At 37.9% G+C, this 14,826-nt stretch overlaps 4 protein-coding genes across 4 annotated transcripts; 2 read left to right on the top strand and 2 right to left on the bottom strand.

Moving 5' to 3' along the window:
* On the bottom strand, positions 1,120-6,829 carry LOC18780867 (putative ALA-interacting subunit 2). The gene is made up of 10 exons (XM_020562747.1): positions 6,441-6,829; positions 5,875-6,220; positions 5,097-5,158; positions 4,932-5,006; positions 4,708-4,824; positions 3,840-3,910; positions 2,748-3,045; positions 1,893-2,182; positions 1,641-1,709; positions 1,120-1,502 (listed from the first exon to the last, which is right to left on the bottom strand). Exons 2-9 carry the CDS (start codon positions 5,948-5,950, stop codon positions 1,700-1,702), a joined length of 999 nt encoding a protein of 332 aa, XP_020418336.1. The 5' UTR covers positions 5,951-6,220; positions 6,441-6,829; the 3' UTR covers positions 1,120-1,502; positions 1,641-1,699.
* Positions 6,853-9,066, top strand: LOC18781443 (pentatricopeptide repeat-containing protein At1g11290, chloroplastic). Its single transcript, XM_007214074.2, has one exon. The coding sequence runs from the start codon at positions 6,877-6,879 to the stop codon at positions 8,965-8,967; it is 2,091 nt and encodes a 696-aa protein (XP_007214136.1). The 5' UTR covers positions 6,853-6,876; the 3' UTR covers positions 8,968-9,066.
* LOC18778969 (p21-activated protein kinase-interacting protein 1-like) lies at positions 9,327-12,071 on the bottom strand. Its single transcript, XM_007214654.2, has 3 exons — positions 11,150-12,071; positions 10,439-10,736; positions 9,327-9,751 (listed from the first exon to the last, which is right to left on the bottom strand). Exons 1-3 carry the CDS (start codon positions 11,804-11,806, stop codon positions 9,681-9,683), a joined length of 1,026 nt encoding a protein of 341 aa, XP_007214716.1. The 5' UTR covers positions 11,807-12,071; the 3' UTR covers positions 9,327-9,680.
* On the top strand, positions 12,555-14,638 carry LOC18778269. The gene is made up of 3 exons (XM_020562748.1): positions 12,555-12,912; positions 13,601-13,713; positions 14,251-14,638. Exons 1-3 carry the CDS (start codon positions 12,768-12,770, stop codon positions 14,329-14,331), a joined length of 339 nt encoding a protein of 112 aa, XP_020418337.1. The 5' UTR covers positions 12,555-12,767; the 3' UTR covers positions 14,332-14,638.

The following is a 14,826-nucleotide window of genomic DNA, read 5'->3' as shown; positions in this document are numbered from 1 at the left end:
TGCCAAGTCTATTGGTATAAGAACCTCACCATGGCCGTTTATGATTGGACACCAGAAATATTTTGAAGGATCATATAATTTCGTTACGCATCTAGAGAGAGAAGAGAAGAGAAGATATGGTACCTTGTGAAAAGCCAATTAATTATATCAATTAATGGCACTAGTACAAAAAGTTCATAGGCTACAAATTCCACCTCACATTGTAACATTGTTTTTGGGTTTTCTTCCTAACACACACGCTGATTACCTTGAGGTAACATAAGACATGAGCCATTCAAATTCTCCACATGCCTCTCTCATATATGCACCATGTCAAGCCACATCTGTGTACAACATGATGTACATAAACCCAGTGAGGAGCAAAGGAAGAACATACAAAGACATCCCCTTTTGCCCACCTTCAAAGCTGCTTTCTGACCCCTCTTCAATTATGGTCTCTAGTTTTGTCAAAACTCTAGAAGATTTTCTTGAAAGGGCTGCAGGTGCAACCTCTCCCCAATTTTGCATGTTTTTGAACCTCTTCCCCATTATCTCTCCAAAAAGAATGCTTTTGAAGATCCTTGCTAGTTCCTTCTTCTTCTTGATTCTAGGAGGAGGAGGAGGATGAAAGAAAGAGGAAGGAACTAGCAATGCAATGGTGTAGGGGGCCTTTGTTTTTAACTAGGAAAGCTATGGGCTAGAGGCATAGGTTTTATAGGGCTCAAATATGATAGGGTCCCAAAAATAGGGTAAGGAGGAAAGGCCTTGGAAAGCTTTGTTAGGAATGTACACCAATCACATATTTGAACATGTCTAAAATCTAAATTTTGCATGAAGGTTGTTTTTAGCTGAAAGGATGCAAAAACCTCATAAAAAATAGGATAAAAATTCATCTTATATGCTGCATTATATATCCTATTCCTGTTTTGTCAGATTTATATATATAAATAGACGACATCAGCATAATTGTGCATGGATCAGATAAGATAAGACATTAAGAATTGAATTGAGTCCCAAGATAGTAAAAGAAAAAAAATATGAAGAAAATGAATCCAGACCTAAACCCAATCTCATCCTAGCTAGTGACTGGGACTGATTTGGGAGGCCTACAGCTCAAACTGACTCTGATTGAAATTTATCAAGCACAAAGATTGCTTTAGATTATTGAAAATAGAAACCAAGCTCCATTCACCCCCATTTGAATACAAAGTTTCATCCAAACTAATTTTTCATCTTATAGTACAAGAATACCGAGAAAACCAGTCATCAATGACTGAACAAATTCTGTAGCATGTACAACATGTAACTAGCTCGAATGCTGTTTTTCTTCTATATTACACAAAAAAGAACCCCTTTCTCTTTTGCAAGTACATTTTGAAATCGCTCGACATTTTGATAATTCACGTGTGGGTGTTGAGGTTACATTAAATCCACAGATTCAAACTATTCATAAAGTATCATCACATCTTCTGCTGGAAACGCTTTGCTTGTTCCAAGGCAGATAAGGTCTTTCCCTATAGGGCCTGCAAACATAAACAAATCAAATAATGCAACAGAGAAAGACAGCATTAAAGTCTAAGAAACAGATTAGAAGATCTAGCCATTTAGCTTATTGGGGAAAGAATTAAGGCATGAAAAACAAATATGAATGAGGAACTAACCAAATCAGTATTGCAACCAGTGGCAGGGAAAATCTGAGAAGGCAACCCAGTTACGGCAATTAAAGAGTTCTAGAAAACAAAGCACTTTGTCAGCAAAATCTAAGACTGAATTCAGTAATATTTTGAGGTAATTGACCCAAAAAAAAAAAAAAAAAAAAACCATTTAGTACTATATGGGGTTTACATGTCAGATGTAGCAACAATGAAAATACGCAGAAGATGGAGAAGTCAAGCATGATATATCACATTTACCTTGGATTTTTCATATGTAGCAACAAGAAGACAACAGAGATGAATATGGAAGTCGAACCAACAAAAGTATAGGCAAGCCCAAGGAAGTCATTCTTTCCTCCTAACCAGCTTGATGTTGAAAGGACAATCTTCTTTTTCCCACCAAAACTGTAAGTATTGTAGTTGTTCGTTAGATTGACTAAGAGAACATCATCTGCATCCAAATCCTCTTCAATTCTACCATACAGCTTCCGGAAACTGGGGAGCGCAGCTGTCCGCATCCATACAATAAGATCTTCTTGATCGCTTAGCTAATTAAATAAAGAAAAATTACAGTTCATGAAAACCCCAGAAATATTGTACTTCCGTAAGAACTTAGTTTTACTCCAAGGAAATTATAGAAAATTTGTAGCGGTAGACAAGGGAGGTTTTTTATTTTTATTTTAACAGCATCCTTTGCAAATGGCACAGTTGGCCAGGTGAGACCCCCCAGGAAGAAGAGCCTGATAAAAACTTTAAATATATTTATAAAAACATATGCATATATATATATATATATCACATATTATGGAGGTATAGACACTGATTTTTGGGACTGGAAACATAGTATAACTTCTTTGACTTTGGTTATAGACGCAAAAATGGAGGCATTCTAATGTGTTTTGATATGCAACGATTTATTATCATTTTAATATCTCAAGTAAAAAACGAAAAATGAAAGGTATATTTTTCACTAGACATTACAAATCTTGGGCGACAACTTCAGGTGGAGTACTTGCATAAAAGTACCGTGAACTATCAATGGTGGCATCATATCCAAAGGTATAGTTGCACAGAGAGCAAATTAATAGATTGTTATACAGCTCTAATACTTACAGGAATTCTTGGATCTAGCTTTCCACCACCGATCAAGGTCCCGTTCTGGAAATTAAAGGGATATACATGCTTCCCAAATTTGTGATCACGGTCACTCTTCCATGCTATGTTCTTCCTGTTGACTTTTAATTCAGTTCTTCCACGAATAAAAGTATAAGTATCATTAAACAAACTCCAAGCTATCAAGCCACAAGGAACAGTTGGAAGACCATTCTTGGACTCCTCAGGTTTACAGGAGCTTGTGTCATTGTACCCCAATCCATGTAAAAGCTGCTGATCACTTCTACTTTTGACATACCTGAAAAATTGGGAATCAGCTTAGTAAAACTTTTAAGGCTGGAGATCAAAACAAGTAACATCAAAGTTAAGTTTTCTTGATTAATAGAATAAGGAACAATACTTAGTAAACATTTGGCTTTACAGAATTTTGATGACGAACAAAAATAAAAAGAAAAAAGAAGAGAAAGGATCTTCAGGTATAAATCTTGTTATTTCAAAATCTGCACAACAATGACACTATTGACCTTCTCCAAGTTTCCCTTTGAAAAGTTCACCAAAAAACAAGAAAAAGAAAACTGAGACAGGTATTAAAGAAAAGGAAAATTTTGAACAAAATAATTTCCATTGGATTAGCAAAATATTTAATCCTGTAAACTATACCTATAATACTAACAATCCATATAGATCAGTAAATTTGAACATATTAGTACAATGGTTCAAGGAGAGTGTAAGGTTTTACACCTAAATTTCTTTTTCCCCCACTGTGATATATCTTCAGGAAAGATTTTTCATAATGGTAAAGATGGAGCCAAAAGGATCTACAAAATAAAGATGTATGATGACTAAAGTATGAAGGCCAGGTGCACTACATATTATCCTGCAGTAGTTGTTTGAAAGAATTCAAAGCACTATAAGCTTATCATGAAGAATCTCATAGAAGAAGGCAACTGTTGGCAATATAGAAACCAAGTCATTTCAGAATAATGGAAAAAGAAAAACGCGAAGGAAAAAAAAAAAGGCAGGAAGAAAGATAAATCAGAACAAGTGATGGATTCCTTGCTATGCCAAAAATAAAAACACAAGAGCTCTCACCGTCGGTGGTTTTGATAGTAGTTATCAAGCTGATAGTAGATATAAATTGGAGCTTTCATATGCTTGTAAACCTTCAAAAAGAGACGAATATGTAAAAAAAATTGAAAAAAAAAAAGTAAATGAAAAACAACTTTATTGAATAAAACCAACACAGTCAAACCAATGCATGATAAGTTTCAAATAAAAAGTATTTAATAAAGAAATGTTCCTAAAGTGAATACATACACAGACCAATCTGTGGAAGCTTTTGGTTTATTGGAAACTACACAAACTACTGGAATCAGAGCCTCTGAATTTAGGAAAATATTTGGGAAGGCATGTGCCAAGACCCCAGGAAATAGCTTATAAAACTGTGCAATAATTCCAATTTATTATAGAAGAATTCAAAGTCAACACAATTGAATAAGTAGCCGTGGGTTTTGTAGCATATTAAGATTTAACCAATCTTAAAAGAAACTTGAATAATGAAACTACAACAGCTTAGCAGAAATGCATCAGTTTCTTACATCATGGGATATTGGATAACAAACAAAAGAAAAAAAGTTTGCCCACTCACCGGGTAGCAAGCAATTATTGCATTAATTCTCTCCTTTCCTAGATTTGATTTCTTAAAAATGCCTACCACCAGCTCCTCATCTACAGTTCTACTACACAATGTTATTTTATGGCCTTGCCTCTTAAAACAACCCTAACAGATCAAGCTTCGTAGAATCAATTATTGATGATGATGATAAACATTATCTAGATTAATGGACAATATGTAGTTTCATATTCTGTGACAACCTTAAATGAAGCAGACAAGAAATCCAATCAACAAGTCGCAAGGAATGTCATAGTTAAATCTAGACAAGAACAAAGAAAAGATTACCTTCAAGTACCGAGAACAGTTTTTAGAGATGAAGTTATCTTTGATGTAGGCCACCTTATTGCCCTTGAATGCCTCCGGGACACACTCTGTATCATATTGGTCCACAATTTCTACAACCTATGAATCCAATGTCAAACAAATGGTTACACACAGATTCATGTTCCACTATAAATATGGGTGCAGCTGAAAACAAGAACCAATGAACAACAGAGACAAGATATTACGTTCTGGGAGGCATGAAGTGTAATAAGCCCAACTGGTATGAAAATGGCACCCACCAATAAAAATGTAGTAATCACCTGCAGAGAAGATAGTCCATATCACAAAGCACATATACAAAGTGAATAACATACTACAGAAGAAGTTGCTTATGATATTTAATAACTCACCCATGCTGGTGTGAGGACAGGCTTACAAGCGGGGAGGCTCTGCTGTGTAAACTGATAGAAAGCTACAAAACCACCATAAACACAACCATTTTGTGTGAACAAGAATAAAGTGCAAAGTCTTCTTTCTTTTCAAATAAGACTCATGCTAAAAGCAAATTAAGAATTGGCAGATTGTATGGCTCCATGCCATTAATGTCGAACAATTGTTCCAAATGTCAAAATGGTCAAAGAAGGCATACATAGATAAAATTAGATGAGTCACGCATTTGCTTAAAGCATATGCATATGTGCAACCAGACTTTAAGGCCTTTTCAGGTTAGCCTCTTCCCAAAAGCCATGACAACAATTTGATCTTAAACTGCATTCTACTTTCTCCTTCCCTACTTTCAATGATCATGCCTTTTCAAGCTTTTGAGTTAATTTCTCCTTCTTCATGTGGAATTTGATAACATATTCTTAGATTCAACTCTCATTGACAAAAGTACAAAGTCTAATCTATTATGAACCTATTCCCTGGAAAAAAAAAATTCATCTGAGGCATTAGCCTCCAGCTGAACTGCTAGACAAAAGTACAATGTCTTATCTCTTAAGATATCACAAATCAATAAATCAATGTATTTGTGACTCGATTAGAGGGAACACGAGTAATGACCGCTCACGCCAATTTTTTAACAATCTGTGCTACAGAACCACATGAAAAGAACCTAAATAAAGTTTCAGAGCAGAATCTAAGGCAACCAAGTCATGACTAGGAATGGGAAGGACCCGAAAAACATACCTCTCTGCCGCCTGGATTGTAGTGGAATTGATTGAGCACCCCTAGAAACTGTTGAGGCACTTCCATCCACTTCCATCAAATTCAATCTTCAACACTACACCTCCAACAACGCACTAACTTTAACCAGCACTATGTTCCAAGGATAGACCACCAGAAGTGAAACCTTTATTTCGTTATATGTCCCCGTCGAGAACGAGCCTCAACTTCCCATTGTATATATCAAATTAATCTTTTAATTACGCAACTGAATTGCCAACCGCACTAACCAAAGCAATTAGTTAGCTAACCAATCTAAATAGCAGGATGAAGCTCAATTGCTTTAAGGGTTTTAGTTTTCCCCTGTTTCCTACACGACGAAAAAAAATTATGCATCAATTTCTGCTCTTTTCTTTTCCAACATTTTCTCAGCAACCAAACACCCGATATGTTCAATCAAGAATTAAATTGAGATCATAAAATTAAAATGAAGCAGAAGAGATTGTTGCAGAAAAACGGGGAATCTAAAGGAACATGGAAGAAGACGAAGAAAAGCAAAAATAATTGAGAGAAGGGAGATCTGGAATTACCTGTGGAATTTGAAGTGAAAAATTGAGTGTTGGGTTTACTGGGAATTGAGAGAAATACGAGGGAAGACGAAAGAGATTACTTGGCGCTGAGACAAGCTCAAATCTTTCATCGGTGTTGTCCAATATGCTTAGCTTTGGAGGACAGCAACTCCATAAATAACGGAAAGTTCTGTTTAGTTCTCCCTCCTCTATTTCAACACTGAAATAAATTCTCTCTCTCTCTCTCTCTCTCTCTCTCTCTCTCTGTTTGGTTAACCCTTGAAAAAGTGATTTTTCTTGGTTTGAAAAGGAAAAAAAGTGTCTGGAAAAAAAAAGAAAAAAAAAAGTGAATTTTCTATTCTACCATGCCAGCATGATGCCTCCACTAAACAACTAAAGACCCAATTTTTATGTGAACTCGTCACCAAGATGTTGATTGGGGTCACTTCTGCCTAACATGCTTCCCTCCCAACGGTCAAGACATGTTCTCCACAACCCCTTCCTTCTCAAATTTCTACACTTTCCCGCGACCCAAACAAGACCATTGAACACACTCTCTTTCCTCTTGAACCTCTGCAACGATCCCAAAAAACTCCAGCAAATCCACGCCAGGTTCGTCCTTTATGGTCTGCACCAAAACCCAACACTCTCATCCAAACTCATCGACTGCTATGCCAACCTTGGCGCCCTCAGTCTTTCCCAACAAGTCTTCAACTCTATCAGTGACCGAAGTTCCCTTCTGTATAATACAATCTTAAGAAAGTTGTCAGAGTTTGGTGAATTTGAGAGAACCCTTTTGGTTTACAATGAAATGGTCATGAAATATATGTACCCAGAGGGAAATACTTACCCTTTTGTTTTGAAGTCATGTTCTTGCTGTTCAGATGCTAGAAATGGGGCAAAGATTCACGGGCATGTGGTGAAATTGGGTTTTGATTCATATGATCTGGTGGGTGCTGCTTTGGTTGATATGTATAGAAGCTATGGTAATTTTGAAAATGAGGGAAAGCAATGGAATTCTCTGACTTCTGAGGGTTCACAAAGCGGAAAAGCAATGGAGAAATTTGAACCTGATTCAGTTACTGTGATTAACTTGCTGAGGTCAAGCGTGGATTTGAACTCATTGCAGGTGGGAAAGGCTGTTCATTGTTTGGTTGTTGTGAGCAATTTGTGTGTGGATTTGTCTGTGAATACTGCATTGTTGTCTATGTATGCCAAGTTAGGTGATTTAGAATATGCCAAATTGGTATTTGAAGAAATGCCTGAGAAGGACTCTGTTGTTTGGAATATAATGATATCAGCTTATTCTCGAATTGGGTACCCTAAGGAATCACTGGAGCTACTGAGATGCATGGGAAGTTCAGGCATTAGAGCTGATTTATTTACTGCAATCCCTGCAATTTCTTCAATTACACAGTTAAGAGCTACTGATTGGGGCAAACAAATGCATGCTCATGTGATAAGAAATGGTTCAGATTATCAAGTGTCCGTTCATAATTCTCTGATTGATATGTACTGTGGATGTGATCGTCTAAATTCGGCTCGAAAGGTTTTTGATGTTGTGACAAACAAGACTGTTGTTTCATGGAGTGCAATGATTAAAGGATATGTCAATCATGATCAGTCACTTGACGCTCTTTCTCTCTTCTCCAAGATGAAATCTGAGGGAATCAGTGTCGATTTCATTACAGTTATTAACATCTTGCCTGCTTGTGTGAATCTAGGGGCACTAGAGAATGTAAAATACCTTCATGGGTACTCGGTGAAACTTAGCCTCAACTCACTTTCGTCTGTTAATACGGCATTTCTAGTCAGCTATGCAAAATGTGGATGCATAGAGATGGCCTGGAAGCTTTTTGATGAAGAGAATATCAATGATAAAGATCTAGTCACATGGAACTCTATGATTGGTGCGTATGCTAAGCATGGAGACTGGTATCGATCTTTTGAGTTGTATAACCAAATGAAGGAACTGAGATTGAAACCAGATCAAGTAACCTTTCTTGGAGTACTGACAGCCTGCGTAAACGCAGGTCTTGTTCAAGAAGGGAAGGAGTGTTTCAAGGAGATGGTTGAAACATATAATTGTCGACCGAGCCAGGAGCACTATGCTTGCATGGTGGATCTACTAGGGCGTGCTGGGCATGTCAATGAAGCCAGAGAACTTGTAAAATCTATGCCTTTCAAACCTGATGCTCGGGTTTGGGGCCCTTTGTTAAGTGCTTGTAAGTTGCATTCAGAGCCTGGGGTTGCAGAGTTTGCTGCTGAGAAGCTTATAACCATGGAACCGAAAAATGCTGGAAATTACATATTGCTTGCCAACATATATGCTGCAGCTGGAAAGTGGGATGGAGTTGCTAAGATGAGGAGTTTCCTCAGGGATAGAGGACTAAAGAAAACTCCCGGTTGTAGCTGGGTAGAGATAAATGGATGTCCACATGAGTTCCGAGTAGCGGATCGATCTCATCCAAGATCAGATGGTATATATGCCATATTAAGAAACCTGGAGTGGGAAATCAAGGATGCAAGAGACAGAGATGGAGTATAGAAATACTGTTTCGTTTTTGACAATTTTATTCATTGAACATATTGAAGTGTTTTTTCTTCTGCGTAAATGGATTTCCAAGAGCCACATATTAGCCTTGAACCCAGAAGAGTACAAGAGTTAAGGTCAAAAGAGAAAAACCAGTTCATAGAGCATTTGATTAACGACAAACTAGGACTAGCAAACTTCACCCGGTATGAGAACTATGATTTTAGAGAGGAAAATAAAAGGAAAGCAAAAGACGCATTGGGGAAGGTATAGTAACGCATTAATGTGCTAATGTTTCGCTTTGGATGCAACTGCATCTTGAACAAATTGAAGTTTTAAGGAAGATCTAAATTCACTTCCATTATTCCATACAATTTACTCAAAAATATTGGATTATCTTTGGAAATGTGCGCGACTACATTTGAACACACTGAAGTTTCGAAGGGAGATCTGCATTCGCTTCCATACAATTTACTCAAAACTCTGGATTACACAAAGGAGTCTCTTTACCAGAAAATTTGAAAAGAATCCAGAGATACAAAGAGGCCCAGAATTAACCAATACTTAACTAAAATTGATACAAACAAGTTCTACGACAAAATTGATACGTTGGAAGTTCCCTTTACTGTTTATCAGCAATTGAAGAATCTCTCAGGCACGCACATATAAAGCCTTTACAAAGACTGAGCCAATTTTTGTTGGGTCAGACATTTTGATTTGGTTATAACTTATACGCCTTCTGTTGCTGCATCATGCTCCTCTTTTTTATCGCTTTTTCCAATCTGTGGCCGTTTGAAAGCTGTACAAGAAGGAAAAAGAAAACAATAAGACAACTAACGATAAGTTGACACAAGAATTACAGAAAATTCCTATATCCATAATTGCATGTTCATATGGCAGCATCAGGACGGGTATATTGGAACATCAAGATAGGTACTACAGCTCACCAAAACAATATAATGCTGATCTTGAGATTGTACAAAAATAACACTAAGTGTTTCTTTTAGTTTTGAACTTTTAACATGCAAATCCAACAGGCCTACTGTCATCATAATAGATTCCTATCAGAGTGTTTGAATTGGATATTCATATTTTACCTTAGCATTTATCAGGTAAAGGGTTGGAGCCCATACTAAGGCTAGGCTAAAGGCAACATGTATAGTAGGAACATACATGGAGTGTATATAAGCGTCAAAATTTGGCTATAGTCAGATCCTTCTTTATACCTTCAATCAACAGACCAAGTCAACACTAAAAATTCAAAGCCATTCATCCAGAAATTCCACTGGTTAAGTGTGTAGAATTCGTATGACATAACATATTTACTGCCAAGTTATATGATAATCTTATCCTACAAGATTCATGCCAATACAAGCTCGATGGGAGAAAAAGAAAACTCTAGAACAAGACTACTTACAATTCATTAAGGGGAAAACATGCTATCCAACAACAAAAATTCAAGCCATCACACACGGGTAAATCTTACATTTAAGAGATGATCCAGCCAGACAAGTAAGCCTTGATTTTGTATTAGCCTCGGCCAATGGATTTGGCTTCTCCTTAACAGCCATGCGAACATCCCAAAGGCGTATAACTCCATCTGACGAGGCAGATGCTACAAGATATGGGTCATCATCGGCTACAGCACCAGCTTTGCTTGTAAGCACAACAATTCCTTTCACACGAGCAGGGTGTGCATCCTCAATGCGATATGCAACCTTCCCACTGTTTGTGTCCCATGCTGTAATACAGCGGTCCTCACCACCAGTATATAAAACTCCGTTCTATCAAAAATTAAAATGTAATATTTAGGGAAACTTGAATAACCTTTCTAACAATCTGCTTTAGTATGTGACAAGAAAGATTGTGAATTGCATAGTCAGAAAGATCTTAGCAAAAAGAGAACTGTGAATTGCCAGTAGAGCTATCACAAAAAATGCAATTGGAGAAATGCCTTTTATCAATGGTTTAATATTCCCCCCAACACAAGTAACCTCAGATATATGGCAGACATATATAGCTTTGTGCAGTGTAAATAATTACAGATAGATGTAAAGAAGGCAATATTGGGATTTTTACCACTAAAGTAGATAAGTGTAAGACAATGTACTCACATGACGATGTGCAGACTGAAAAATGCAAAAAGGAGGCAAAATGGAAAGAAAAAAAACCAATACAGAATGCCCAAGAAACTAACCTCGCCCGGCTCGACGCAGAGAACCCGCTTTGAATTCTCCAACTCGCAAAGCAACCTAGCATCCTCAGCCTCATGAACCATAACCTTGTCTTCCATAGCCATATAAAACTTATCCCCAGAACCATCGTAGGTCACCAAGCTAGCCTCCTTCCCCAACCTGCAATAGAAGCTCCTCCTACCCCTCACCAAGTTGATCATCGACAAGCACTCGTCTTTTCCAACGGTCAAAGCCAACTTCCCAGAAGGGTGCAACGACACGTCGTTGATGGCCTTCCTGTGGGGCTTAAGGCTCTTGAGGAGGACAAAAGGGTCGGCCTCGTAGATGCAAAACGACCCGTCGGCGGCGGCGGAGACGAGGTTGAGAGGAAATGAGAGATGGGGAGGGGTGAAGAAGGAGAGGGAGGTGACGGTGGCCGAGTGGTCGTGGAGAGAGCCGAGGGAGGTGGCGGACGACATGTCGTAGAGGTGGATGGTGTCATCGGAGCCACCGGAGGCCGCGGCAGAGCCAGCGGTGGCAACTGTGGTGATGGAGGAGAGGTGGGAGGGATAGGAGAAGAGTGGGGTTAGGGCTAGGGATTGAGAATCAGGGTTGGGTTTTAGGGATTTGAGCTTGAAGCCCCATATGAATTTCTCGTATGAGCCTGCTATTAGACTCATGGTGATGGTGGTGGCGTTGCGATTGCTTGCTGTGTCTGTGAGGGTTTTAGGCAAACAAGAAGGGTTTTTACATTGAACTATAATTTTCCCTTCTTTTTTGTTTTCTTTTAGTAACAAATTAACAATTGAATTATAAAATTTCTAAATGACCAAAAAGCCATTCTGATTTTTTTTTTTTTTTTCGTATAACTCATAATATTAAAATCCAAGAATTGGTATATCATGAACAAAATGTTATGGGCCTTTTGGCTAAATGGACATGTGATACTCCAATTGTTATCATATTTAATATAGGAAGACTATAATGAGGGATTATAGTAAGGTCGCAGACTCTTTTAGAATTGTTTTTGTCACTCAACATCGTCACGTGATAAAAATTACTCTACTGTAGGAGTGGAGTGGCCGGCAGAGGGAGACCGGGCCAGGTTGGGAGTTGGTTTTTTTTTTTCCATTTTTTTATTTCTATTTCAAATATTTAGTTCATTATTTAAGATAAAAAATATTTAAAGGACAGTGTTGGTAGAAAAAGATTGTGGGTGTCCAGAGAAGTTGTACAATCTTCAATCATTGGGTACCAACCAACATGCCTAGGCAAATCGGTTGCTCAAAACAGAGTCAACCGAAACTAGCAAAAAGCCCAAAGTACACAGAGGCCTAAACGAAAACAAGAGCGCGACTAAAGCTGAGCACAGGCCCAAACAAACACAATTACATCGACTTCAGCGGGAAGAAGGCAAGAGGAAAGCATAAACCGTAACACATGTACAGGAAAATATACAAAATTCCCCAAAACACTTGTTCATGGTGTGAAGGGGTAGAGGGTGGTTCCTTTGCCGTACAATGTTGTCGAGTTGTTCCTAAGTCACAAAAGTTATATATACTCGGGTAAGAGCTAATCAAAACAATTGCTGATTAGTGATTTCCCCTCAGAGGATTCTGGGAGTTCCGAGAAACAACCTCAATGGGTCAAGAAGAACAAGAACAACAACCACAACAAGAACAACAAGAGGGAGAACAAGTTGAAGCTCCTCATTCTGATGCGACCCCTCAGCAACCCTCCTCTTCTCAGGCCAACCCTCCTTCTCCCCCATTCGATCCCAGTCGAAGTACTTATCTCCATCTCTCTCTCGCTCTTGTATTTTTCTTGTTTGGGTTTTTTTTTTCTTTCTCAAATTGCGAATGTGATTAGGTTTTTAAGATTCTTTTTATGTTTCAATTTGTATTTTTCCCATCTGGGTTTATTGAAAGATGTGGAATTTCACAATTGAAGTTGATTTTCAAAGGAAAGTGCTTGACTTTTTAATTGGGAAGTTGTCACATTGTTAAAATCTAAGGCTTAGATATTGTCTGTTAAATTTTCTCTTAGGCTCAAATTCTTGTTCGTTTTTTCTTGATACATCGGCCCAGTGATTGCAAATCCTGTGTAACTACATGCGTGTAAAAGTAATCTATTCTCTGTAGGAAGTAGGAAACAAAAGATAAACCCTTGTTTTCTTTTTCATATTTCACTTGAATTTATGGCTGACAACTCTGTAGTCTTTCTGGTGCTCTTTGAGATGGTTTTTATATGAAGCACGGAACACGCATAAATGGTTCTGATATGTCTAATCACAGTTAGCGATTTCATTCCCCAATCTAAGTGGTATCTCTCTTGTGAAATCTTCGGATAATGCGTGTTTGTCTTGCCATATATCGTGGCAGATTTGAGATTTATTGTTTGCTCCTTGTGGCACTGGATTTATTATAATGAACCTCTGCCATGACTCTAACCTTTTGTCATATTCTTTTTTGAAGTGATTGGCATCATTAAAAGAAAGGCCGTGATAAAGGAGTTAGCTGCTGTATACCATGCGGAATGCCTTGCATACTGTCAAGAGCTCTTGGAACTTCAAAGAAAATGTGATGAGGTAAGATATGGTGCCCTCTTGTTTCTCATACTAATTTGATCAAGTGGTGTTTCCCATTCATACGGCTTGGTGGATCTCTTAGGTCTTAGCGTTGATAAAGCACAAATGTTGTTATGCCCATGAAAAAATTTATTAGTCTTTGTCAATCTTCTGGTTCATAATTTTTAAACCACTCTGAGCAGGAGTGACCTATATCTGAAGGTCCAGAATCTAAAAGGTTATTTGGCTTGAAAATTAGACTGGATGGTCATATGGTCTGGTTTTGGCTGGTCATATGGTCTGGTTCTGGCTGGTCATTCACATTGTTACTTTTATTGTACTTTTAATGCCATCATATAGTTTAGCTGGATAATATGGTTGAAAGGCACCCACTTTAATTTTTCTTGTCAATTGAAAAAATTCATGGTTGTCTGCTGTGAATCTGTGATTAAGCACTTGCGCTGCTGTATATGATGATTGCTGGTTTTAAGTTCTACAGAATGATGACATGCCTTTTGATTGATTCTCACCATTGGTGGATTTTAAATATGCTTGCAGCCAATTATTGACTTGAAACCTCCAGAGGATTTGAAGAAGGAGACAATGCGACCCCCCAAGCGGCTAAAGAAAACCCGCTAGCAGCTGAGACTGTTGCTTGCGGCTTACTGTCAAATCTGCACAGAAAACTCCCTTGGAGTGTACTTGCTATGTAGTTCCTGACTTTCAACTTGTTTGCGCACAACACAACATACCCACATTTACCTCATCAATATGATATATTATGTAAATTTTGAATGATGCACAAAGTGCCCGGTTATTGCAGTTCACTATGGTTGCACAACTAGTAGTTTGTAAAAATTGGTAACCGAAAGGGAGCTTCCTTTGCCTAATTATGTAGCTTTGCTTCATTTGTGGGTTTACTAGCTGATCAGTGGTATTGACAATACGTTTAGTCCCTTCTATAATTGTATATCTTGAGAGTTATTGCCAAAGCACCTATCTGACCACTAGCAAGTAGCATAAAATAGGCAGACGGATCCGTTGGGTAGCAAGAAATGTGTTTTAGTGATCTACCTTGTACGATCGTATTTAATCAGTGTAACCACCATGAATTTAGATTTAACAAAATACCTC

The sequence above is a fragment of the Prunus persica genome, chromosome G4 (genome assembly GCF_000346465.2).
Source record: "Prunus persica cultivar Lovell chromosome G4, Prunus_persica_NCBIv2, whole genome shotgun sequence".
NCBI classification, from domain to species: domain Eukaryota; kingdom Viridiplantae; phylum Streptophyta; class Magnoliopsida; order Rosales; family Rosaceae; genus Prunus; species Prunus persica.
Note: the sequence above shows the minus strand (reverse complement) of the source record. Positions and strands in the feature narration are given on the sequence as shown.

Bases quoted from the DNA above. Each gene is read 5' to 3' on its own strand.
- LOC18778269 (XM_020562748.1), top strand. From the start codon at position 12,768: ATGGGTCAAGAAGAACAAGAACAACAACCACAACAAGAACAACAAGAG. The intron at 12,913-13,600 runs GTACTTATCTCC...TCTTTTTTGAAG, and splicing joins CCCATTCGATCCCAGTCGAA to TGATTGGCATCATTAAAAGA. The intron at 13,714-14,250 runs GTAAGATATGGT...ATATGCTTGCAG, and splicing joins TTCAAAGAAAATGTGATGAG to CCAATTATTGACTTGAAACC.
- LOC18778969 (XM_007214654.2), bottom strand. From the start codon at position 11,806: ATGAGTCTAATAGCAGGCTCATACGAGAAATTCATATGGGGCTTCAAG. The intron at 10,737-11,149 runs GTTAGTTTCTTG...AATTTTTGATAG, and splicing joins TCTGCGTCGAGCCGGGCGAG to AACGGAGTTTTATATACTGG. The intron at 9,752-10,438 runs GTAAGATTTACC...CTTCTTGTACAG, and splicing joins GGCTGGATCATCTCTTAAAT to CTTTCAAACGGCCACAGATT.
- LOC18781443 (XM_007214074.2), top strand. From the start codon at position 6,877: ATGCTTCCCTCCCAACGGTCAAGACATGTTCTCCACAACCCCTTCCTT.
- LOC18780867 (XM_020562747.1), bottom strand. From the start codon at position 5,950: ATGGAAGTGGATGGAAGTGCCTCAACAGTTTCTAGGGGTGCTCAATCA. The intron at 5,159-5,874 runs GTATGTTTTTCG...GTGGTTTTGTAG, and splicing joins ACAATCCAGGCGGCAGAGAG to CTTTCTATCAGTTTACACAG. The intron at 3,046-3,839 runs GTGAGAGCTCTT...CCAATTTTTCAG, and splicing joins TACTATCAAAACCACCGACG to GTATGTCAAAAGTAGAAGTG.